This window comes from Budorcas taxicolor, chromosome 11, assembly GCF_023091745.1.
Source record: "Budorcas taxicolor isolate Tak-1 chromosome 11, Takin1.1, whole genome shotgun sequence".
Taxonomy (NCBI): domain Eukaryota; kingdom Metazoa; phylum Chordata; class Mammalia; order Artiodactyla; family Bovidae; genus Budorcas; species Budorcas taxicolor.
In genome coordinates this window covers 11264699-11286963 of record NC_068920.1, presented here as the reverse complement: position 1 = coordinate 11286963, position 22265 = coordinate 11264699, and the positions used below count along the sequence as shown (strand labels likewise).

The 22265-nt window shown below is 50.4% G+C and overlaps 1 protein-coding gene across 1 annotated transcript in view; it reads left to right on the top strand.

Annotated features, from left to right (window-relative positions):
* The first annotated feature begins 14096 nt into the window (after nucleotides 1-14096).
* The window catches only part of LYRM4 (LYR motif containing 4), an 87604-nt gene continuing 79435 nt past the window's right edge, over nucleotides 14097-22265 (top strand). Inside the window, exon 1 of the mRNA XM_052647993.1 lies at nucleotides 14097-14265. Within this exon, the coding sequence (XP_052503953.1) occupies nucleotides 14180-14265 (86 nt within the window). The 5' untranslated portion in view covers nucleotides 14097-14179. The remainder of the gene's footprint in view (nucleotides 14266-22265) is intronic.

Here is a 22265-nt window from a genome sequence, read left to right as displayed (position 1 = left end):
AGCAGTGCAGCTGCTGTGGCAAACAGTCTGGTGGCCCCTAAAATATCAAACACAGAATTACCACAGGGTCCAGCAATTCCACGTCTGGGACTATGCCCCAAAGAGCTGAGAGCAGACAGAGGGACAGATGTTTGGACACCCGTGGTCACAGCAGTATGTTCACAACAGCCAAAACGGGGCAGCGGCCCAAGGGCCCGCCAGCGCAGCCATGGACAGAACGCGGTGCACACCCCCGGCGAAGTGCCACTCACCCTGAAAAGGGAGGGAACTCTGATGCGCTCTGACACGGTGAACCTTGAAGATAACCGTGCCACGAGAAATAAGCCAGTTATGAAAAGGCAAGACACTGTTTGATTACATGTATATGAGGACGCACAGAAACAGAATGGCGGTTGCTACGGGCTGCAGAGGAGGGTTGGGGAGTTAGGAGTTCAGTGAGGACGGAGGTTAGCACTGCACGTAATATGCCAGCAAATCTGGAAAACTCAGCAGTGGCCACAGGACTGGAAAAGGTCAGTCTTCGTTCCAATCCCAAAGAAAGGCAATGCCAAACAGTGTTCAAACTACCGCACAATTATACTAATCTCACATGCTAGCAAAGTAATGCTCAAAATTATTAAAGCAAGGCTTCAACAGTACGTGAACTGAGGACATCGAGATGCTCAAGCTGGTTTTAGAAAAGGCAGAGGAACCAAAGAACACGTCACCAACATCTGCTGAATCATAGAAAAAGTAAGAGAATTCCAGAAAAACATCTACTTCTGCTGCATTGATTACGCTAAAACCTTTGACTGTGTGGATCACAACAAACTGTGGAAAATTCTTAAAGGGATGGGAATACCAGACCACCTGACTTGCCTCCTGAGCAATCTGTATGCAAGTCAAGAAGCAACAGTTAGAACCAGACATGGAACAACGGACTGGTTCCAAATTGGAAAAGGAGTATGTCAAGGCTGTATACTCTCACCATTATTTAACTTATATGCAGAGTACATCATGCGAAATGCCAGGATGGATGAAGCACAAGCTGGAATCAAGATTGCCAGGAGAAATATCAATAACCTCAGACATGCAGATGACACCACCCTTATGGCAGAAAGTGAAGAGGAACTAAAGAGCCTCTTGTTGAAAATGAAAGAAGAGAGGGAAAAAGCTGGCTTAAAACTCAACATTCAAAACACTAAGATCATGGTATCCGGTCCCATCAGTTCATGGCAAATAGATGGGGAAACAAAGGCAACAGTGACAGACTATTTTCTTGGCTCCAAAATGACTGCAGATGGTGACTGCAGCCATGAGATTAAAAGACGCTTGCTCCTTGAGAAAAGTTATGACCAACCTAGACAGCATATTAAAAAGCAGAGACATTACTTTGCCGGCAAAGGTCCATCTCATCAAGGCTATGGTTTTTCCAGTGGTCATGTATGGATGTGAGAGTCGGACTGTAAAGAAAACTGAGCACCAAAAAATTGATGCTTCTGAACTGTGGTGTTGGAGAAGACTCTTGAGAGTCCCTTGGACTGCAAGGAGATCCAACCAGTCAATCGTAAAGGAAATCAGTCCTGAATATTCATTGGAAGGACAGATGCTGAAGCTAAAACTCCAATACTCTGGCCACCTGATGCGAAGAACTGACTCACTGAAGAGGACCCTGATGCTGGGAAAGATTGAGGGCAGAAGGGGGTAACAGAGGATGAAATGGCTGGATGGCATGAGTTTGAGCAAGCTTCGGAGTTGGTGATGGACAGGGAAGCCTGGTGTTCTGCAGCCCACGGGGTCACAAAGAGTCAGACGTGACTGAGCAACTGAATTGAACTGAACTGAGAGATTCAGTTTGGGGAAATGAAAAAGTTCTGAGTTGGATGGTGGTGAAGGTTTACCCAGAATGTGAATGTACTTAGTGCCACTGAATTGCACATTTAAACATGTTTAAGATGGTCATTTTTGTTTTATAAATTTTATAATTTAAAAAAGAAAATAAACAAGATAGACTAGCTGCTAACTGATAGATCTGCTGTGAGGATTGGCCATCCATGAAGCGTTTAGAGCGCCGGGCACAGGGCAGTGAATACGAGCTGCTGTTAAGTCGCTTCAGTCATGTCCAACTCTGTGTGACTCCAAAGACAGCAGCCCACCAGGCCCCTCTGTCCCTGCAATTCTCCAGGCAAGAACGCTGAAGTGGGCTGCCGTCTCCTCCTCCAAACACGGGCTTATCTCTTCCTTTCTGTCTCTGGAGCACCCCCTTCAGGCCCCACTTCGGTTTCTGCAGAAACAGATGCTCAGTGACTAGACTCTGACTCCCCCGCCCCCAGAGCTGCACACCTTGTGTGGTGAGACAGCTCCAGCCCTGGGCTGCCGTCCAGGGCAGATGCTCTGCTATTGGGACAAACCCACTGCCATCGGATGAAGATGAAGAAACCACCTAATTTCTGCAGTCTTCACATATAGAGCTGAGAGACCACATTTTAAAAAAAAATGGTTTTGTCTATTTCCAAAATTGTTTGTGAATAATTTTGCCTCAAAAATAGGTTCACAGGCTAATGCTACCACACAGGTCTGATAGTGAAGAAGAGAAAAAAAGTCACCCTGATATTCATAAAAATTCTTTCTCCTTTAATCAATCTTACTTTGCTTAGTCATTTAAAAGTCACTTCATTATGAAAACCTTCAAGCATATACAAAGGTAGAGACCTAACTGCTGCTGCTGCTGCTGTTAAGTCGCTTCAGTCGTGTCCGACTCTGTGAGACCCCATAGACAGCAGCCCACCAGGCTCTGACACCCCTGGGATTCTCCAGGCGAGACCACTGGAGTGGGTTGCCATTTCCTTCTCCAATGCATGAAAGTCAAAAGTGAAAGTGAAGTCGCTCAGTCATGTCTGACTCTTTGCTACCCCACGGACTGCAGTCTACCAGAGAAAATCCCATGGCGGAGGAGCCTGGTAGGCTGCAGTCCATGGGGTCACGGAGAGTCCTAACTAGGCCCTGTGTATCCCACTTAATAGCCAACTTTAACCTCTCTGACTACCTAAGACTCAACATCCTCCCCCAGAAGGCTAGAATAAAAACACCAGGATGGTCACACTGAAGCAACGTTCATTTCTAACAACCCTTATCGTCATCATTACTACTTTACTCTCAGTTCTTGTTTGGTATCTTCTCACCTGCTTTCCTTCTTGGTGTCTGACACGTGAGACACTCCTGAGAAATTTTACTTCACACACACCCCCTTCTCTGCTCTCCGTCTCCTCCTCCCTTCTGAAACACCAGTCCTTGCTCCCCCTGCCCCTCTGCCAAGCCAGGGATCCCAAACACGAATGCCTGACCACAAATCCACTCACCTAGAAGGCCCCAAATATAAAGACAAATCCAGACAGTGGATAAACGGAGCTGGCAAACACACTTAACATTTAGGGTTGGGGCTCAGCGACAGGAACCTCTTGAGGTTCATTAGTGCTTAGACTCTCGGTCGTGTCCGAGCCTTTGCAACCCCGTGGCCTAGTAGCCCTCCAGGCTCCTCTGTCCATGGGATTCCCCGGGCAAGAATACTGCAGTGGGTAGCCATTTCCCCCTCCAGGGGCTCTTCCAGACCCTCTTTCGAACCCACATCTCTTACAGCTCCTGCACTGGCAGGTGGGTTCCTTACCACTGCACCACCTGGGAAACGGCAGCATTTAGCACTCTAGCCACTAACTTAAAAATTTAAAAACATGCCCAATCGAGTGACTGTATATTATTTAACAGAAAAACCAGGCTGGACACAACACTGCAAAATAGCACGAAGAAGGATTCCTATGCAGGTCGTGTCTGTGTGTGTACTTATATTTTAAACATTAAACCCTTTTTTGATGATCCCACAAGTTTTATATGCTGATGAGATTCATTCCTTGCAGCACTTTTCGCCAGTGGCAAACCTGCCACCTCTAATTGGTTTTAAAAGGAATCCTAATCACCCAATCCATCACACTCTTGACCTTCGGCCTTCACGGTCACTCCGCTGTGGTCGAAGCTGGCTCTGAAAGTTCCTGTTCTAACACTGCTGTTGTCCTCAAGCCCCAAATCGCCCATGACAGGAAGATAATTTGCCCCAACCCTCCGGCAGAGGCGAAAGCAGCACCTGAAGTTTCTAATTCGTCTTCTACTGAGATTCTTTCCGTAAGAGCGAATGTCTAAGATAGTATTAAGTAATAACTTTTCCTCCACTGGGGTTTAAAGACTTATAAATCATCCAAGTCTTTACGCGGTGAAATCCGGTCTCTTCATTACAAAATTCAACAGCTCATTTTTGCTGTTAAATAACTTTTCTTTCTGCAGAGACGTAGTGACCAAGCAATAATCCTTCCAGATGCCCCCTCCCCTCCGGGCACACACTCAGTCTGAGCTGCACGGGCGGCCGCCATCCGGCTGTGAAGAGGTGTCCGCGTCTGCCCCCTGCCCTCCTTGTCCCCACCCTCCCGCCAGGCCACCGGGCTCCCCAGCTGGCATGCAGCAGAGGCACACCCGTGACGCAGCCGGGACCACCAAGGAAACCCAAGGGGTGACCACAAACAGAAGCAGGCACGGCAAGCGGAGAAGCGGGCTCAGGGTGGAGTGAAGAATGTGATCATTTTAGACCCGCTATTGGAGGGGCTGGCGGGACAAACAGATGGACACGGTCAGTGATGTTCACATCGGTGACGAAGTCACAAGGCGAAGGAGCAGGTCAAGGGAGGTGGCCCGGGGCAGGGGGTGGGGGGGAGGCGTGGAGAGCTCAGCTCTGAGCATCACCGAGGCTAAGCCAGGGGAGCAGCACTTCAAGGAAGCAACTGCAAACACTGGTCGCCTGTGAAACACCACAGCTAAACTGCAGAGGGCCAAATGAGGGGACAGGAAGCTGAGTCACTACAGAGTTCCCCATCCTCAAGAAGCTTTCAGTGATGAGTAAGACATGCACTTAAAACGATATGCAAACGCTATCCCAAATGAAAGGCACACAAACAGTAAGTGCTGAGGGAACAGGATACCGAGGCCACGGGGGGTGAGGGGCGGCTGCCAGGCACAGAATCAGGCTGGGAGGCCCAACCCACTCGCTGACCCCGGGCTCAGAGGAGAAGAGCCAAATGACCAGCCCCCAGATGCTCTGAAGGCACCTGCCGAAACAAAACACTCCCTCTTCATGAAGACGAACTGCCTTAATAAGATCCCAATATATCCACCAAAACTCTGGGATTGTGATGTGAGAAACCCTATAAGAAGGCCAAGAAGTCCAACTTCCGAAGAGAGACATGGCAATCAGAGAGTGATACAAAGTGCCGCTGAGAGGAATCAGAAATACCTCTGAAAATTATAAAACAATGTTCAAAGAAATGTCAATTAAAATGACAATTAGATTTTTGACAATCCACAGATTGGGGAAGAACATGTTGATACCATATTACAAGGGTCTAAGAAATGGGCATGAACGGTAAAACATCTATAGAAGAAAGTCTGACAACATATTGACATTTAGAAGGCACATATTTAAGTCAACAATTCCACCTGCAGTGAATTAAAGATTCACTTCTTGCACAGGTACAACGTGATGCACGAACAAGCATACTCACTAAACGACCTTGATTGCACACGATGTGCGTTACAACCCGGGGACCTGAGGCCACTCCCGACCTTCCCCTGCCCCCTCAGTCAATCGGCAGGGCCTCGGAACTGTCTCTGCAAGGTCGCCGCCATCCAGCCCTCCTGCCCACCCTCACAAGCAACACAACCCTCAGCATCTCCCCAGGGCAATTAAACAGGCTTTAGTGCCTTCCGCTCAGAACAGTCACCTCCCCTCATTCACGTTATGCACTGTGCCCAGATCTGGGCACTCCAGCTGGGGCTGGTGGTAAAGAACCCGCCTGCTAGGGCAGGAGACGTGAGACGTGGGTTCAGTCCCCAGGTCAGGGGACCCCTTGGAGAAGGAGATGGCAACCCACTCCAGCACTCTCGCTGGAGGATCCCATGAACAGAGGAGCCTGGTAGGTTATGCTCTGTAGGGTCACAAACAGTCAGATCGAGCGACTAAAAAGTATCTGGTGAGGGACACGCTTCCTTTCAAATCCCCCAGATTCCTGGTGCTCACGAGGGGACTAAACCCCATCCTGACCCCGTCAATTCAGATGTGTCCAGTGGCCACAGTGATGTCATACTAAGGTGTGTTAGTCGTGTCCAACTCTCTGTGGATCCCGTGGACACAAAGGCTTCTCTGTCCATGGGACTCTCCAGGCCAGAATACTGGAGTGGGTTGTCATTCCCTCCTCCAGGGGATCTTCCCGACCCAGGGATTGAACCCGGGTCTCCCGCACTGTAGGCAGACGCTTAACCATCTGAGCCACCGGGAAAGCCCTATACACTAAGGTGGGAGGTATTAAAAATACTAAGTGACTGTTTTTGGTTCTTTTTGCCTTTCTCAGTGGAGACTGGTAAAAAGTTTGGAATCCCAAGCACATGACAACATATACAAGGAAGTCCATCTTACCATCTGTCACTAAAAAGTCATTTTCTAGAGTTACTGTTTTCTTAAATGAGCGAGATGATCTTTCTCGAGGTGAGCATGTTAAGGTTAGTGATGGCTGGGAGCAGGGACCAAAGAGGATAATTCCGGGTCCTTAATGAGAAGTGTCTGCCATTTCCCAAGGTAAGGCAATTACGCGTTAGGAAGGCCAAGGTCATCTTAAACGAGGTGATTCCTGGAGACACGTAGATGCTAGTATTACATATCAGTTTGGACAGTAAGTTATGGAAAAGAATTTTAAAACTCATCAAATTCATAGAAATAAAAAGTAAAACAGTTGTTCCCAGGGGCCAGAGGGAGAGGAGAGCAGGCAGTCAGGGTTCATCGGGGTCTGGGAAGATGACAAAGTTCCAGCCACAGGATGGCAGTGATGGTAAATGCAGTAACACCACTGAGCTGCACATGTTAAAATGGCCAGGATGCTAAACTTTATTATGTCAACATAGAAACACAATTTTTAAAAATCCACCGTGAAACATGAATTTTAAATATTTTATTTTTAATAAGTAAAAGATGCAACTACTAATTCTTTTTATTTCTCATATCAAGACCTAAGACAATATAGACAAAGTGTCGATATAGACAATACGGAGAAAAGTGTAATTCAGACAAATAAATCAATACATCAGAGGGTAGATCTTATGGCTCCAATACAGTAATTATTAAAAGTTTACCTTGATAATCCTTTTTCTAACCCTACAGTCACTTGGAAAGTACTAACATATAAAATTTAATCCGCTAATTCTCCTTCTTTTTAATCCCACTCCTCACTTAAAAAGCTTTTGGCCTTCAAGGTCAGGTGCATGCCACGTAGTCAGAAAGCAATTCTTGCGTAAGTACCAGCTGACGGCGGTTAGCCGCAGAAGGCTGGAATGCAGAGAACTCAGCCCTGGTTCCTGAAGGATCCTCCCACAAACTAAAGCCCGGAAGGGCTCCGGACTATTGATAAAATGCAATTAAAATATTAAAAATTAAAAAAAATAAAGAATGGACGGGAAGTGCAACGATAATCCCAAATCATGGAAGGCCACTGAGGACATAGGATCTTCTGCTTCTCAAGCAGACCGTGAAACACGCCTGCCGTGCACTGTAAAACCAGCGGCACGCGGCACTACCACGAGCAGCCCTCTTCAGAGGCGAGGAGAGTCCCTCTTCTCGATGGGTTTGTAGTCAGTGGTTATGTTCTTCAAGGTTAGAAGCTAACAGAATCACATCCTCTAGACTGTGGTGTCCAATACCGCAGCAGCTAAACCACACCAGGCTGCGTAAACACCACGGCTTCCCGCTCAGGCAGTAAAGAATCCCCCTGCAGTGCAGGAGACCCGGGTTTAATCGCTGGGTTGGGAAGATCCCCTGGAGAAGGAAATGGCAACGCACTCCAGAATTCTCACCTGGGAAATCCCACGGACAGAGGAGGCTGGCAGGCCACAGTCCACGGGGTCACAAAGTGTCGGACACAACTTCGACTAACACTTTAATGTAACATTAAAGTTAAAAATTCAGCTCCTTAGTTACACGAGTCACATTTCCAGTGCTCAAGAGTCACATGTGGGTGGCGGCCGCCACAGTGGGCAAGGCAGAAAGAAACACTTCCATCTTCCCTGAACGTCTCCCGGACAAGAGCTGCGCTAGGCACTAAGGGCCGTTTCCTGAAGCACCCACAGCAGCTTCCGTCCACTCACCTTACACACTTGTGCTCAACTCCACCTATGTGACAGGCCCGGGGCCAGTTGTCCAGCATGGCAGTGAGTAAAACTAACAATTTAAGTAGGAGATAAAGAGAAACCCCAAGATACAAATGAAGACACAATTTTTAGTTATGGTGAGCAGCCAGGGAGGGCTGGCTGAAGAAGTCACCTTTAAGCCAAGATTAGAAAGATAAGACATTTAAGAGGACAGTTTCCAAACAGAGGGGCTGAAAAACCCATGTGCTCAGCTGGGAGGGGGTCTGTACATTCCAGAAACTGATTTTCGTGCCTTCTGCAGCTGTCTCATCAGACTTGAAACACCAAGCAAAGCAGTGAACTGACACCCAAATCTATTCTGGGGGGTGGAGTTAGACAGCAGTCCATATATAATCCTCAGTCTTCCTATAAATCACCTGCCTTTTTGCCATTTCATTTCTGGAAGGACAGACTTCTGAGTGGGCAGGCACAGGAGGTGCAATGAACTTTGTTACTTCTTAGCAGAGGGAAGGGGCTAAGTGAGGCTCCTGACGACCCTGTGCCGTAACAGGCTGTGTCCACATGGGCACTGGAGACACCTCCATCTCAGGCTGAGCAGCTTCCGAGTGGCGGAGTGTCAGCATTCCCGCCGGGGGCCGACCCCTCACCCTGATGTCAAGCTGCAAGACCCAGCTGCCAGGATGACCCTCACTGGGTGGGTGACCTTTCCCAGGTGGCGGGCACCTCCGCCCAGTCACTGCCCCCCAGACAGCTCACTGCTGGGGGGCTGCACACACCCTCTAGGCCTTTGAACATCTCTGCCCGTAACTCAGTAGTCTGATCACACACTGCGTCATTCTCCCAGATTCACTTCCTTCTCTTCCTTCGCAACCAAGCGGCCGTGCCTCTCACGGTCCCGGCATCGTCACAGGGGCTCCCAAGGCCTACAGGACGCTCACCTGGGGCCTCTACACAGAGCCCTCTGGGGCGCCCACAGCATCTGGAGGGCAGCGCCTGGCCTCCTCTGGTCCAGCCAGAGCCACCCACCAGGAAGCCCCTTCCCACCAGTCATGCTGGGGACAGAACAGAACCTCAGAACCTCCACTGCTGGGATGAGCTGAAATACTGAGACTGGGCGGGGGCGGGGGGAGGAGGCTGCATTCTCACACCAAATTAAGAGTCAGACGTGGACATTATGCTTATCACGTCAGGTTTTTATTTTTCTGTCTTAATGAAGAAAAGGCCAATAACAGAACTAAGTAAACAGAAAACCCCAGTGAGGTGGAACGGTTACGGAGATAGTGTTAAGGAAGGTACTGTTTCCCCACACATGCCCTAACACCCACCAGAAGGGACATTTCTACCCAAAAATATGTCAGTAATTAAAATTAGGTTTCTTTCAAAGTATGCCATTAACATTTTGGATAAAGCTTGGTATTAAAAAAAAAAAAACCTTCATTTTCCCTTATTTTGCAGAAAGCATAAGCTTCTGATGTTAGAATATTATGTGAATGTAACACAAAAAAGGAAGCAAACGAAAAACCTGTGCACCGCCAGACCTGGTTCACTCTCAGTGAGCACAACCCCCTGCACACCACTTCTCCAGAAAACCAGAACAGAGCGTCTCAGCTCAGACACCGCAGGCCTGGGGGCTGATAAGCTACAAGCATTCACTGCTTAGCTCTGCAGGCTGGGAAGCCCGAGACTGGGCTGCCCGCAGATCTGGAGCCAGGTAAGAGCACACTTCCTGGATCACAGACTGTGTCCTCACACAGCGGGTGGGGCGGGGGGGCTCGCTGTGGTCCCTTTTATAACGGCACGCATCTCATCCTGGGGGCTCCGCTCTCATGACCTAAGCACCTCCCCAAGGCCCACCTCCTAACACAGCACACGGGGGTAAGGATCTCAACATACTATTGGAGCTGGGGGGCGATGGGGAATGGGTGGGGGACTACCGCTGACAGGGATGGAACCGGAGCCTTATACAGGGAGCTGCAGAAGTCCCAGTAGGGGACTATAGAGCAGGAAACCAAGGGAACTTTGGGAGACCACTGTAAGCTAATGATAGCGCAAGAAAGCCTATCCTAACATCGAGAACAAAGCAGGCTTGCTTAACTACAGAGCGTGTCATATGCCCCAGGTCATTAAGTGAAAGGAAAAACGTTACCACCCTTCTGCTGATTTGAATAACTGCTATGACCTTCCTAGTATGACCTCATAGAGTCAGAAATGCTCCAGCCCGATGTGAAGGAGGAACTCAACATGTGGTCTTCTCCCCTCCCCGACTGTCCTTGGATTATAAAAATGCAGCCCACTCAACCCTCAGGGCGGAGCCTCCTCGCCCGGCCCCTTGCATCTCTCACGAGAAACCTGTATTAATAAATCTACTGCTTGCCTGTCACTTTGCCTCCCCTGAATTCCTTTTGTGCTGAGACACAAAGAACCTGAGCATCAGTAAGTCCAGATACCAGGTGAGTGATTACAATTAAAAGGCCGTGGGTTAGAGTCCCAATGTGAGGTGCAGAGTTTCACAGCCGTTCAGCTTATGGCACAGACTCATGAGAAGACGTTCCTGGTCTTGGCACTGTCCTTGGTGGTAGGGAGAATACAGCTCATCTCCCTTCTGCTGTGGACTGAAGAGAGGAGGTAAGCAGGGAAAGATCAGGTCACAGATCACACACCTGGGGCAGTCTGGCTAACCTTTGACCTTCCAGGGTTATGGTCATTACTGTATCCCCTCAGGAATCTATCACAGTTGAAAATGGGTCAAAAATCAATGGCTGCTTACTTGAAGTTAATTACACATGAAGTATAACTTTAGAGAAAGTCTTCTTAAGAAGTTAGGCTTCTAGTACAAACAAACAGAGCAAGATGTAAGATACCACACAACTTACCTACTCTGCTCAGCTTCCTTAGTTTATTCTGCGGGGCAATCCACAGTGGGCTGGGCACAAGGACAAGCCTTAAAGTGAGGGTGACAACTGACAATGTGATATTGGGATTTTATTGAAAAAATATTTAAATAATGCTACACACAGGGAAAATATCAGTGCTCTTCCAAATTGTGAATAAATTACGAAATATAAAGATGTAATTTTTTGAAGTCCAAAAACATCATTCAAATCTTAAACACATTCACTTCTAAACATGGGATTTCGGATAATCTGTCATTACAGAAAAACAGATTTTAGCTTCGGTACTGCCAGCACCCTTTACATCCTGGATAGGTTATTTGGGAAATCATCTGACTTTAAGAACATTTAAAGCATCTGGGAGTTGGTGGTCCTTAACTTCAGCAAGTTTCACGGCACCTTTTTTGCTTCTGACCCAATACCTTTTCGGCAAATTAAAAAAAAAAAAAAAAGCTTGCTGTAACTAAAAAGTATCTACAGCCACTCTCTTGGATTTTATTAGTCTTTTAAACCAGTGATATTCAACATAATGGCAGATTATTTAAAATAAAATTATAAAATATTTTTTGTGAAATTGGGAAGTTCTCACTTCCCTAAATTCAGTTAACTCCTTGTACTAATAGGTGACTAGACTACCCACACAAACTAAACTTTATATATTTATTTGGAAAGTTTTCTTTGACTTTCCAAAGACGTCATTTGGAAAGTTTTCTTTAAAAACAGTTAAAGTCAGTTAGATATGTTAATTGTATATGGTAATGATTATGAGAAAAATAACTGCATATCGTAATAATTATTCCAACTTCATTTTCTACAAGAAAGCAAAATACATAAAGAGAATGCAATCCCCACTGTTTTTAAACAAGCCCAAATAACGTTCATGTTTTTCCTTCTAACTTTGATAGCTTTCTCTATCTTACCTTGCACTAACATGTGGTTTCCCCAGGTGCCACGCTGCTAATTTATATCATCAGCACTCAACTGTGTTATCACAGTAAGGAAAAACAGCCCTGGATCTTCTTCTATAATAATGTACCAGTCCCTCTTGAATCATTTGAGTAATGCCAAAGGAGCCTGAGCAGGTCCTGGGAGTTGGCGATGGACTGGTGCCCTGCAGTCCATGGGGTCGGGAAGAGTCGGACACGACTGAGCAACTGAACTGAAAGGATACACTCAAAATATCAGAACTGCTTTCAATTAACCCAAAGCAAGGCATGCCCAATGACTGATCACCCTGCAGGAGAAACAGGAGCTTGGCTACTCTGTAAAAAGCTTTGCGACTCAGAGACATATGAGGCATAACAAAAATCAAATGGGAAGCGTACGAGGATTTGAATAAAAGTGGTTTCTCTTCCGTGCCGTTTGAAAAATGCCATTATAACAGGTAGCATAACAAATAGAACAAGTATATGTAGATACGCAAGGACCCTAGGTTATAAGTACCCTGAAGTGTCTGCTCTTAAAGTTCCTGAAAAATAGGAGAAACTTCGAAATTGACTCAGAGTGACTTCAAAATGAGATAAAGGAAACACAGTCATAAGCAGCGTGGTGGGAGAAAGAGAGGTGTGAACGGAGACTTGTCTCTCTCGTGTGAGTTACTCCTCGCACCGCGTTGGAGGAGAGAACTCTGGCTGTCCCCCACGCTGGCTAGAGACACAAAGATTCCGAAACCGAGACGAGCGCTTTGCAAACACTGAGTAGAATCAGCGGAGGCTTCCCCGCGTCGGGCTCTACGTTCCAGGAACAGAGCAAACCGCATCCACCCGGATAATAAGGGGAATCGGGAAAGTTGGCCTCTTCAGAGAAAGGAGAGGACTTGGCTAGGAAGAGCTTCAGGAGGAGACTTGCTCCGCTTCTTGCCTGGAGGGCGGACACGGTCCCAACAGAGTCCCTAGCCCCCCAAGCCCCCCGGCTCCAGCCCGGGCCGCCCGGTGCCGCCTCTCCATCAGACCACAGAGGTCCGCGGGCGCACGCAGAGCTGGCCGCCCGCCGCGCCCCGCGCGCACTCACCCGCGCTCCCGGGAAACGCGAGGCCGCCGGGGTGCAGGGCTCGGGGCCTCGCGGGGCTCCTCCGCGCGGCGCTCACAGACGCCCGGGCGCCGCCCTCTTGCCCAGGAAGCGGGCCTCGCGCCGGAGGCCCCCGGGCGGGCGCCCTCGGCGGAGCCGGAGCGCCGAGGAGCCCCGGGCGGTGGCCCCGCGGCCCCGCACGCCCGCGGCGGCCGGTCCCCGCACGGCCAGGTCCCGCCCCCCGCCCCCGACCCAGGCGCCGGCGGAGTCGGCGCCCGCGCAGCCCACACGGCGGCTCAGGCGGCGCCGAGGGCAGCCCGGGCGGAGGGCGGGGATGGGGCGGGCGCTCGGCCACCTGGCGACGCGGAGCGCTTCGGCCGCGCCCGCCCGGCCGCCCGCTGACCCCCGCCTCCGCCGTGAGGAAGCGCGGCCCGCCGCCCGCCGTCCGGCCTCGGGCGCTCCGCGCGCTCCGAGGGCGGCTGCCTCGCGGGACCCCGGGGCGGCGGCGGCCGCCGGGAACGCCTCCCGCAGGCGCCGCCCCCTTAGCTGCCCGAAGCCCGCCTGCGCCGCGGCGCGCGGCCGGAGCCCCCTGCAGGCGAGACCCCTCGTCCGCGGCGCGCGGCCGGAGCCCCCTGCAGGCGAGACCCCTCGTCCGCGGCGCGCGGCCGGAGCCCCCTGAGGCGAGACCCCTCGTCCGCGGCGCGCGGCCGGAGCCCCCTGAGGCGGAGGCCCCTCACCCGCGGCGCGCGGCCGGAGCCCCCTGCAGGCGAGACCCCTCGTCCGCGGCGCGCGGCCGGAGCCCCCCTGAGGCGGAGGCCCCTCACCCGCGGCGCGCGGCCGGAGCCCCCTGAGGCGGAGGCCCCTCGTCCGCGGCGCGCGGCCGGAGCCTCCCCTCAGCCGGGGCGCCCCTGAGCCCGAGCCCCCTGAGGCGGGGCGTGGGCCGCGCCCTGCGCGCAGCCCCGCGCCCGCGTCCCGCCCGCGCTTCCCGCGGCGGCGGCGGCGGCGGTTTCGCGGGTCGAGTTTAAACTCGGGGCCTCGGCGGAGAGGACCCCCTGCGTGTGGCGCTGAAGATGGCGGCGTCCGGCCGCGCGCAGGTGCTGGACCTGTACCGCGCGATGCTGCGGGAGAGCAAGCGCTTCGGCGCCTACAACTACCGGTGAGCGGGGGGGGCGCCCTCGGGGGCGGGAGAGGCTCGTCCCTTTCCCCGGAGTCGGACCCTCTGCTCGGGGACCCCCGGGGAGGGCGCCCTCCGCTTCCTGGGCCGACGCCGAGGGGCGGGGGTTCCTGCCAGCTTGGTGCACCTGTGAGAACTCCTCGTGGTATCGGAAACCTGGCCCGTAGAAGCGCCCCGCGGTAGCCACGGCCCACAACCGGAGACCGTCTCTAGCGGTTCCCTCCACCTCCGAGGTGTCTTCATTAGCCCCTTTGCTCCCCAGGGTGCGCTCTGCTGTGTCCTCGGCCATGGGGCGGGGTTTGTGGGCAGGACACGCAGGTAACGGTAAACCGAGAAAGATGGGCCCGGCTTCCAGGAGCTGAAATGTTGACCCAGATGGGGATCCAGCTTTCAGGATCTCAGCAGCCAGGGAAAGAGAGGCTAAGCTCTTCCATCCTCATTGGAGCGCACAGCTTTTGCACGCCTGCCCCATTCTCATTCTGCTCTGAGCTCCTTTTTCTCTTTCGACGTCTTTTGTCTACTTCAGAGCATCTGCTTTCTTATAACCTCTGACTCACCACGAATGTGCGTACTTTATGGATTTTCTCTCTGCATCTTTGTGGATTTGGTATCTTCTACTAACTACCTGATCCTCTGAGTTTCAGCTTATTTCCAAAGCAAGAATTTGATAAGACCTGCTCTTCTCTTCACACCTGGTCTCACCTTCCATGACTGAGCAGCCGCAGGACTGGATTTCCTTGCAGTAGAATCTGGGACCCCTGCAGCAGGCCTGCTTGGGTAGCTGCCCCAGGCTGGGTGGGTGAGTTGGCGGCCGCGGAGGGGTAAACCCAATGCAGCTTGGTTACCAGACAGACACTAAACCTCCCACGCAGCGACTTCCTAATTTTTAGACACCTGCATAGAAAAGGTACTCATCCTATACATTTGAGAACGTCTAGGTCATACCAATGAGGTCATGTCCAACTGCTCAGCTAGTTAATTAAAAGAAACAAAACATTTCTGAGAATGCAGTTTCATTTAATGACTGGCTTTGGAAGCTAAGGTTCGTAAACAGTAGATACACTGTTAGAATTTTAAGCAAAAAGTTAGCCCACGCTTAGTACCAAGAACTTAACCAAGTCTGTTGAAGGAGGCAGCAAAATATTCCTGTAAATAAGTTGAACCTTCTTCACCACAGGAAGAAGAGTTTGTAATTTACTTAAATTTGTAATTTACTTAAATAAGAACTGCAGGAAATTCACTTGGTGCTGTACTGTGTAGGCAGAAAGTGGAAATTACATGGTAACCATACTTACAGAATATTGGCTCACATTATACTTGGAGTAATCCTTTTGAGCTAAACTTATATTATCCACATGGAAATACATTGTCCAGAGGAATCTGGTAATCAGTTTACACTGCTGCCTGCGATCGTGTAACTATGTCCTCAGATCCCCACCATTGTGTCAATATAATACATGGGCTATGGAATATGCCCTTGCTTTGTATTGATATTAAGGCTGTGTCTTTGCGGCTTTCGAGGATCACCCCTCCCCTGTACATCTCTCTCTGGCAGGCCCTTTAATCGCTTCTACCTTGAGTCCCCCTGCTTGCTTTGAGCTTCAGCCAGTGTAACTGTGGGCAAGCTTTCCTTGTTCTCATCACTCTGCATTCCCCACAGGTCCACACACGTCCTGTTGCTACTGTCTTGGACTTCAGGGCTTCCAGGCACTCCCCAGACTGCTTTGCCCAGTACTGCAGCCCCTGGAGATAGCAAGATGAGAGCATGGGGCTCAGTAAAGCTCAGCAAAGCACCCACCGTCAGCGGCTCTCTGACAGGTCTCTGTAGGACACAGTGTAGAATCACTCTCACAAACTGGTGAGCGCCCGTGGCAGGCCCGCATGGGGTGATGACTCAAAGCGCTTCCCAGGAGACAGCTCAGGGTCACAGGCATGAAGCATCCTGGTGCGCTCAGGCGACACCACCGAGCAGAATTCTGCTGGAGAGTTAAGTGAGCTTCTGGGATGACGGAGGCGGCACTGGGGTCGGAAAGGTGCACGCAAGGGCCGTGCTGAGGAACCCAGGCTTCATTCTCCACTACCAGGCAGCCAGTAGAGAGCTTCACGCCGGAAAGTGTCCCGGCCAGACGTGCTGTTTAGCTAGACCGTGCTGGCGCCAGGGGGAGGATGACTGTGAGGGCCGGACCCAAGGACCCCAAAGGAGGGTTGGTTACAGCAGTGCTGAGGAGAGATCAGGGCCCTTCTGAGGCCCTGAGGAGCGGAAGATACAGGGAAAGATACACTTGATTAATAATTAGAAGGTAAAACTGTTAGACCTCGATGAATGATTGGATTCAGGAATAAAGAAGAGAATCCAAGCAGAGTCTGAAATACCACCCAGGTTACTAAGTTAAGTGAGGCACAGAGGGTCAGTGTAAAAGCTGTACCATTAACTAATTTAAGAAATACAGAAATGGTCTTGTGGATGTGAAAGTTGCTCAGTCGTGTCCAACTCTGCGACCCCATGGACTATACAGACCATGAAATTCTCCAGGCCAGAATGCTGGAGTGGGTAGCCGTTCCCTTCTCCAGGGGATCTTCCTAACCCAGGGATCGAACCCAGGTCTGCCGCATGGGAGACAGATTCCTTACCATCTGAGCCACCAGGGAAGCCCAGGAATACTGGAATGGGTAGCCGTTCCCTTCTCCAGCAGATCTTCCCGACCCAGGAGTTGAACCGGGGTCTCCTGCGCTGCAGGCGGATTCTTTACCAGCTGAACCACCAGAGACTTTCGCGTTGGTTTTGAGGACTCGAGTAAATGTCATCTGGGGGCTCCCCAGCAGAGGCAGTTATTCACCAAAGCCTAAAGCTCAGAGGAGCAACCAGGCCTGGCATTGCCATCACCACGTTTGCTGTGTGATGCTGGGCAAGTCAGTGCACCTCTCTGTGCTTCAGTTTCTTAATCTAGAAGGTGGAGGTAATGACTTATCTTTGTCACAGGAGATGAGGTTTAAGTGAATGAATGCTTATCAAATGCTCAGAATTGTGCCTGGTGCAGAGGAGGCACCGAATCTGTCCAGTTATTTCTTATCATAAGTGGGATTAAAAACCTTGATATTTGATAACATTTCCAGGGAAGGTATTCAGAGCAGTGGTTCTCAGCCAGGGCCAGTTTTATTCAGCCGTGTCTGGAGACACGGTTGTCACAACGTGGGCGGAAGGATGCCACTGGCCTCTAGTAGTTAGCCACCAGAGGTCCCGCCAAGCTCAGGACAGTGCCCCACAGAAAGAGTTCTCTGTCTCTGAATGTCAGTTGTACCAAGACTGTGGAATCTTAGTTTATGGTGAGAAAATTAGTGGGCTTAGGATATGGTTCTACAGAACATAAAAATTTGAGGTGTTGGCTCCCCTGCAAGGAGGCAGAGAAATCGCAGTCTAAGAACATGGTTCTCAACTTATTGGTCTCAGGAATCTTTTGCATCCTTAAATGTTCCTGAGGGCCTTGAAAGCCTTGCTTATGTGGGGCATAGTTATCACTATTCATATTAGAAAGTAAAACTGAAACATTTTAAAGCATTTACTTTTGAGTACTGTGCATGGGGTTCTTGAGGCAAGAATACTGGAGTGGTTTGCCATTCCCTCCATTTCTCAGTAAACAGATAAACCTCAGCGTGCCAAGTCGCTTCAGTCGTCTCCTACTCTGTGACTCAGTGGCCTGTGGCCCGCCAGGCTCCTCTGTCCATGGGATTCTCCAGGCAAGAATCCTGGAGGGGGTTGCCGTGCCCTCCTCCAGGGGATCTTCCTGACCCAGGGATTGAACCTGCGCCTCTTGCATCCTGCATTGGCAGGCGGATTCTTCACCACAGAGCCACCTGGGAAACCCATTGCACACTAACATAAATAACATCTTTCTGAAGAATAGCTATTTTTCTCCCCCCACCAAAAGAAAAAAAAAAACAGTGATGAGAGTTTTGCTGTTTGACATATTTTGCAAGTCTCTTTCGTGTTTGGCTTAGTGGAAGATATCTGGGTTCTGTATTTAGTTTCCGCCTAGACCTGTCGCTATGTCACTCATAGCCTAGCCTCTGGGAAATTCCTCTGTCCACTTACCAGAGAATCAGGCTGGAAAAGGCAAATACCTGCTTGAAACAATAAAAATTCCTTTTCCTGATGGATCTACTAAAGTATCTCCAAGGCCCCAGCGGTCCCTGGGCTGCTCTTGAATGACCGCTGAAGTATCTGAAAAGCAGGAAGCAGGCAGACAGCAGTGTTGCCGGAGTCAGGGACTGGGGGCAGCAGGCCACTTGCTGTAGCAAGGTCCAGTAGATGAAGAGAGAAGTGTCCCCAGCGTAGCGACCTCCAGGGACCTTCCCCAGAGCAGCACATGAAGTGGTTAGGACACAGCCCAAGGAGGGGCGCTGAGAAGTGAACCAGAAGGACGTAAACCATCGCCATGAGTGCAGACCAGCACCCCCTCCCCCAGGAAGCCTGGCTGACATGCGAGTGTGGGAACTGCTAGAGAAAGGCCACACACAAGTGCCAAACCCCGCCTCTGCCAGCGCAGGTGGCGGCCTGGTCACTGAGGAGGAAGAACACTCCCTTTGCCATCAGAGAAGGAGGTGGAATATAAGAGGACTGGAAATTAAGGCGATTGGTGCCGTGCGGCAGCGTGTTTCTGGATAACGGGGAAGGTGCTTGGGGGCCGTGTTCTCATTAATAACATGCACCATGCTACTTGTCTCTGCCATTTGTCCCTTAAATCTAGAAATTCCATCTTATCTCTGCACTCCAAGTGCTTAGCACAATACCTCCCTACTCAGTGCTTATAAATAGTTGTTGAAAAGCTGGGGGGAATTGTAATCAGAGGTAATTTTCATCAGCCATTCAGCCCTACTGATTAAATGTATATTGCTGTAAATGTGAGAGAAGGCAAGAGTAATGCTCAAATCCCAGCTAAGTGTCAGAATTCCTTACTTCTCACTAAGTGGTTGAGTCTCTATTATACTTGTTGTACGCTGAGTGTTGTGTTGGGACCTGCAAATCAGAATGAGCCTTGCATTATGGGTAGAGTGGTGAGTGGTGTCAGAAGTGTGAGCCACCTTGAAAATAGCTCTCATCAGGAATGCTTTGCCAGAGAAATCTGTATGCAAGTCAAGAAGCAACAGTTAGTACCAGACATGGAACAACAGACTGGTTCCAAATCGGGAAAGGAGTACATCTTGTCACTCTGCTTATTTAACTTATATGTAGAGTCCATTATGAGAAATGCCAGGCTGGATGAAGCACAAGCTGGAGTCAAGATTGTCAGGAGAAATATCAATAACCTCAGATATGCAGATGATACCACCCTTACGGCAGAAAGTGACGAACAACAACTAAAGAGCCTCTTGATGATAGTGAAAGAGGAGAGTGAAAAATTTGACTTAAAACAACATTCAGAAAACTAAGATCATGGCATTTGGTCCCATCACTTCATGGCAAATAGATGGGGAAACAATGGAAACAGTGACAGACTTTATTTCCTTGGGCTCCAAAATCACCGCAGATGGTGACTGCAGCCATGAATGAAAAGACACTTTGCTCCTTGGAAGAAAAGCTTTGACCAAGCTAGACAGCTTATTAAAAAGCAGAAACATTACTTTGCCAACAAAGGTCCATCTAGTCAAAGCTATGGTTTTTCCAGTCGTCATGTATGGATGTGAGAGTTGGACTGTAAAGAAAGCTGAGCTCCAAAGAATTGATGCTTTTGAACTGTGGTGTTGAAGAAGACTCTTGAGAGTCCCTTGGACTGCAAGGAGATCCGACCAGTCCACCCTAAAGGAAATCAGTCTTGAATATTTATTGGAAGGACTGATGCTGAAGCTGAAACTCCAGTACTTTGGCCACCTGATGTGAAGAACTGACATATTGGAAAAGACCTTGTTGCTGGGAATGATTGAAGGCAGGAGGAGAAGGGAACAACAGAGGATGAGATGGCTGCATCACATCACTGACTCGATGGACATGAGTTTGATTAAGCTCCGGGAGTGGTGATGGACAGGGAGGCCTGGCGTGCTGCAGTCCATGGGGTCGCAGAGAGTCAGACGCGACTGAACTGAACAGGAAGCCTTCACAAGGTGCTTAAGTCAGTTTTCCTTCTCACACGGGAAAGGGTTCAGAGCATGAGGCTGCTCAAGCTGATTCAGCAGCTAGGTGATAGCAAGGTGTCTTGAGTCTCAGGTTTCCTCTCATGCTTATGCCTGATGGTTGCAAACAACTGTTAAAGCTCCAGAGCCATCCTTATTCAAGGTGAGACAGAGGAGCAGCGCCAGCGGGGCATGGATGGGCTTTCCCTTCCATGAGGAAAGGGTCAACTTTCCCGGAAGCTTTCCAGCAGACTTCTGGTTCGGTCTTATTGACCAGAACTCAGTTCCATTCCTACACTAGCTGAGCAGGGACCGGGGAACTAGGCTGCAGCTCATCTAGCCTCTGCAGCGGAAAGTAACAGAGAAAAGCACCAGAGTGGCTGCTGGCTCAGCCCGCGGCCGGCATCTGCGTGGATGGGGCGCATGGATGGGAGCAGCCCGCTCTCCAGGTGCGCACAGCAAGGCGCGGGAGGCAGCGTGCCCGGGGCACTGGAAGCCAGGCGCAGGTGGTGCTGGCAAGCCCCAGCCGGGGCTCCATCCCAGATGGGCTCATGCTAAAGAGCTGAGAGGACTAGCCGGCGAGCAGTAGAAGGGGTCTGAGAGAAAGGTGAGGCCAGGAAGGGTGGGCAGCGGGTGAGGTCGCGGCTGCTCAGGACAGAATGGGGACTGGGAAGTTCCAGGTCTCTGCTTTTCCACAACTCCGCACTCTTCGGTTCCAACTCCCTATAACCTGGGCGTCCTCTGATGCGGCCTCCAGAAGTCTTAGAAACCTCAACCCGCAGACACTTTCTTTCACAGTTTCTTCTTAGAACTGCAGCAGCTAAACAGGCTCTCTGGTTTCCTGACAGCTAAACTACTAACGGGTGATAATGCCACGCTGAGTTACTACCGCGCAACCAATTGCAGCATGGTGGAAGTCTTTGCAGTCTGGTGAGGGGACTAGGTAGTGACCCCCATTTAGGAGTCTGGTTTCTCTTTGAAGTGGGAGCTGGGCACCGGGAACCGTGACCTTGTCGAGGAGGCAGGACCCCAGCAGGGGGTTCCGCGCCCGTTTCCGTGTTCGTTGTTGCAGCTCGTTTTGCGCTGGTGGCCTCTTCTGCTGCGTGTGTCCCTGGTCGCTGACTGATAGAGAAGGCTGGGGTGAATAGCGCCAGTCTAGTGTGGGCTGTCAACCCCAAGCACCTTTCCCCTTCTGCGATGGACCAGCCACGCTAGAGAACGTAGGGCCAAGTGTCCCTTCACCCCAGAACAGAAGGGGTATTCCCTGAGAGCCCAGAGCACGGACATGACTGCCCCGGGGCCTGGGGGAGACGGAAGACCAACTCCGGGCGGCCCTGCTGTTACAGGATATTCTCGTGATGGGGACACAGGGCGCAGCTCAGGAAACTCACGGAGGAAACATACAAGTTGGAATAATGCCCTGGCTGCGGATTTGTGACGTTAGAATACCACACAGACACTGTGCAGACGGCACTGGACGTCCCCGTAGCCCGCTCGGCTTGACTGCCAGGCCAGCTTTACCTGTATACGTCTCTTCTCCTTTAGAAACTTAAAGCCCTTAAATATGTTCTTCATTTCAGTAAGTGTGACTCCAGCCTCGCCACCAGGAAAATCTTTGTTTTATCCTCAGACTAAAACATACCTTTAACCAGAAGTTGCTGATATGTGAGAAATTCCATCCTCTTGTTCTTTTTCACCTTTTATCCCTTAACTCAGTTTAGAGCCACACAGACCAGATGTCACGTGGGATGGCTCTCAGGCTGGGAAGCCATGAAATGTTGTATTTTGCTTGCTGGCATTCTCAACAACAAGATTATTAGGATTTTTCCCCCTGGTACAAAGTTTTCCCTCTTTTTAAGTCATGAAATGCCGGTTTA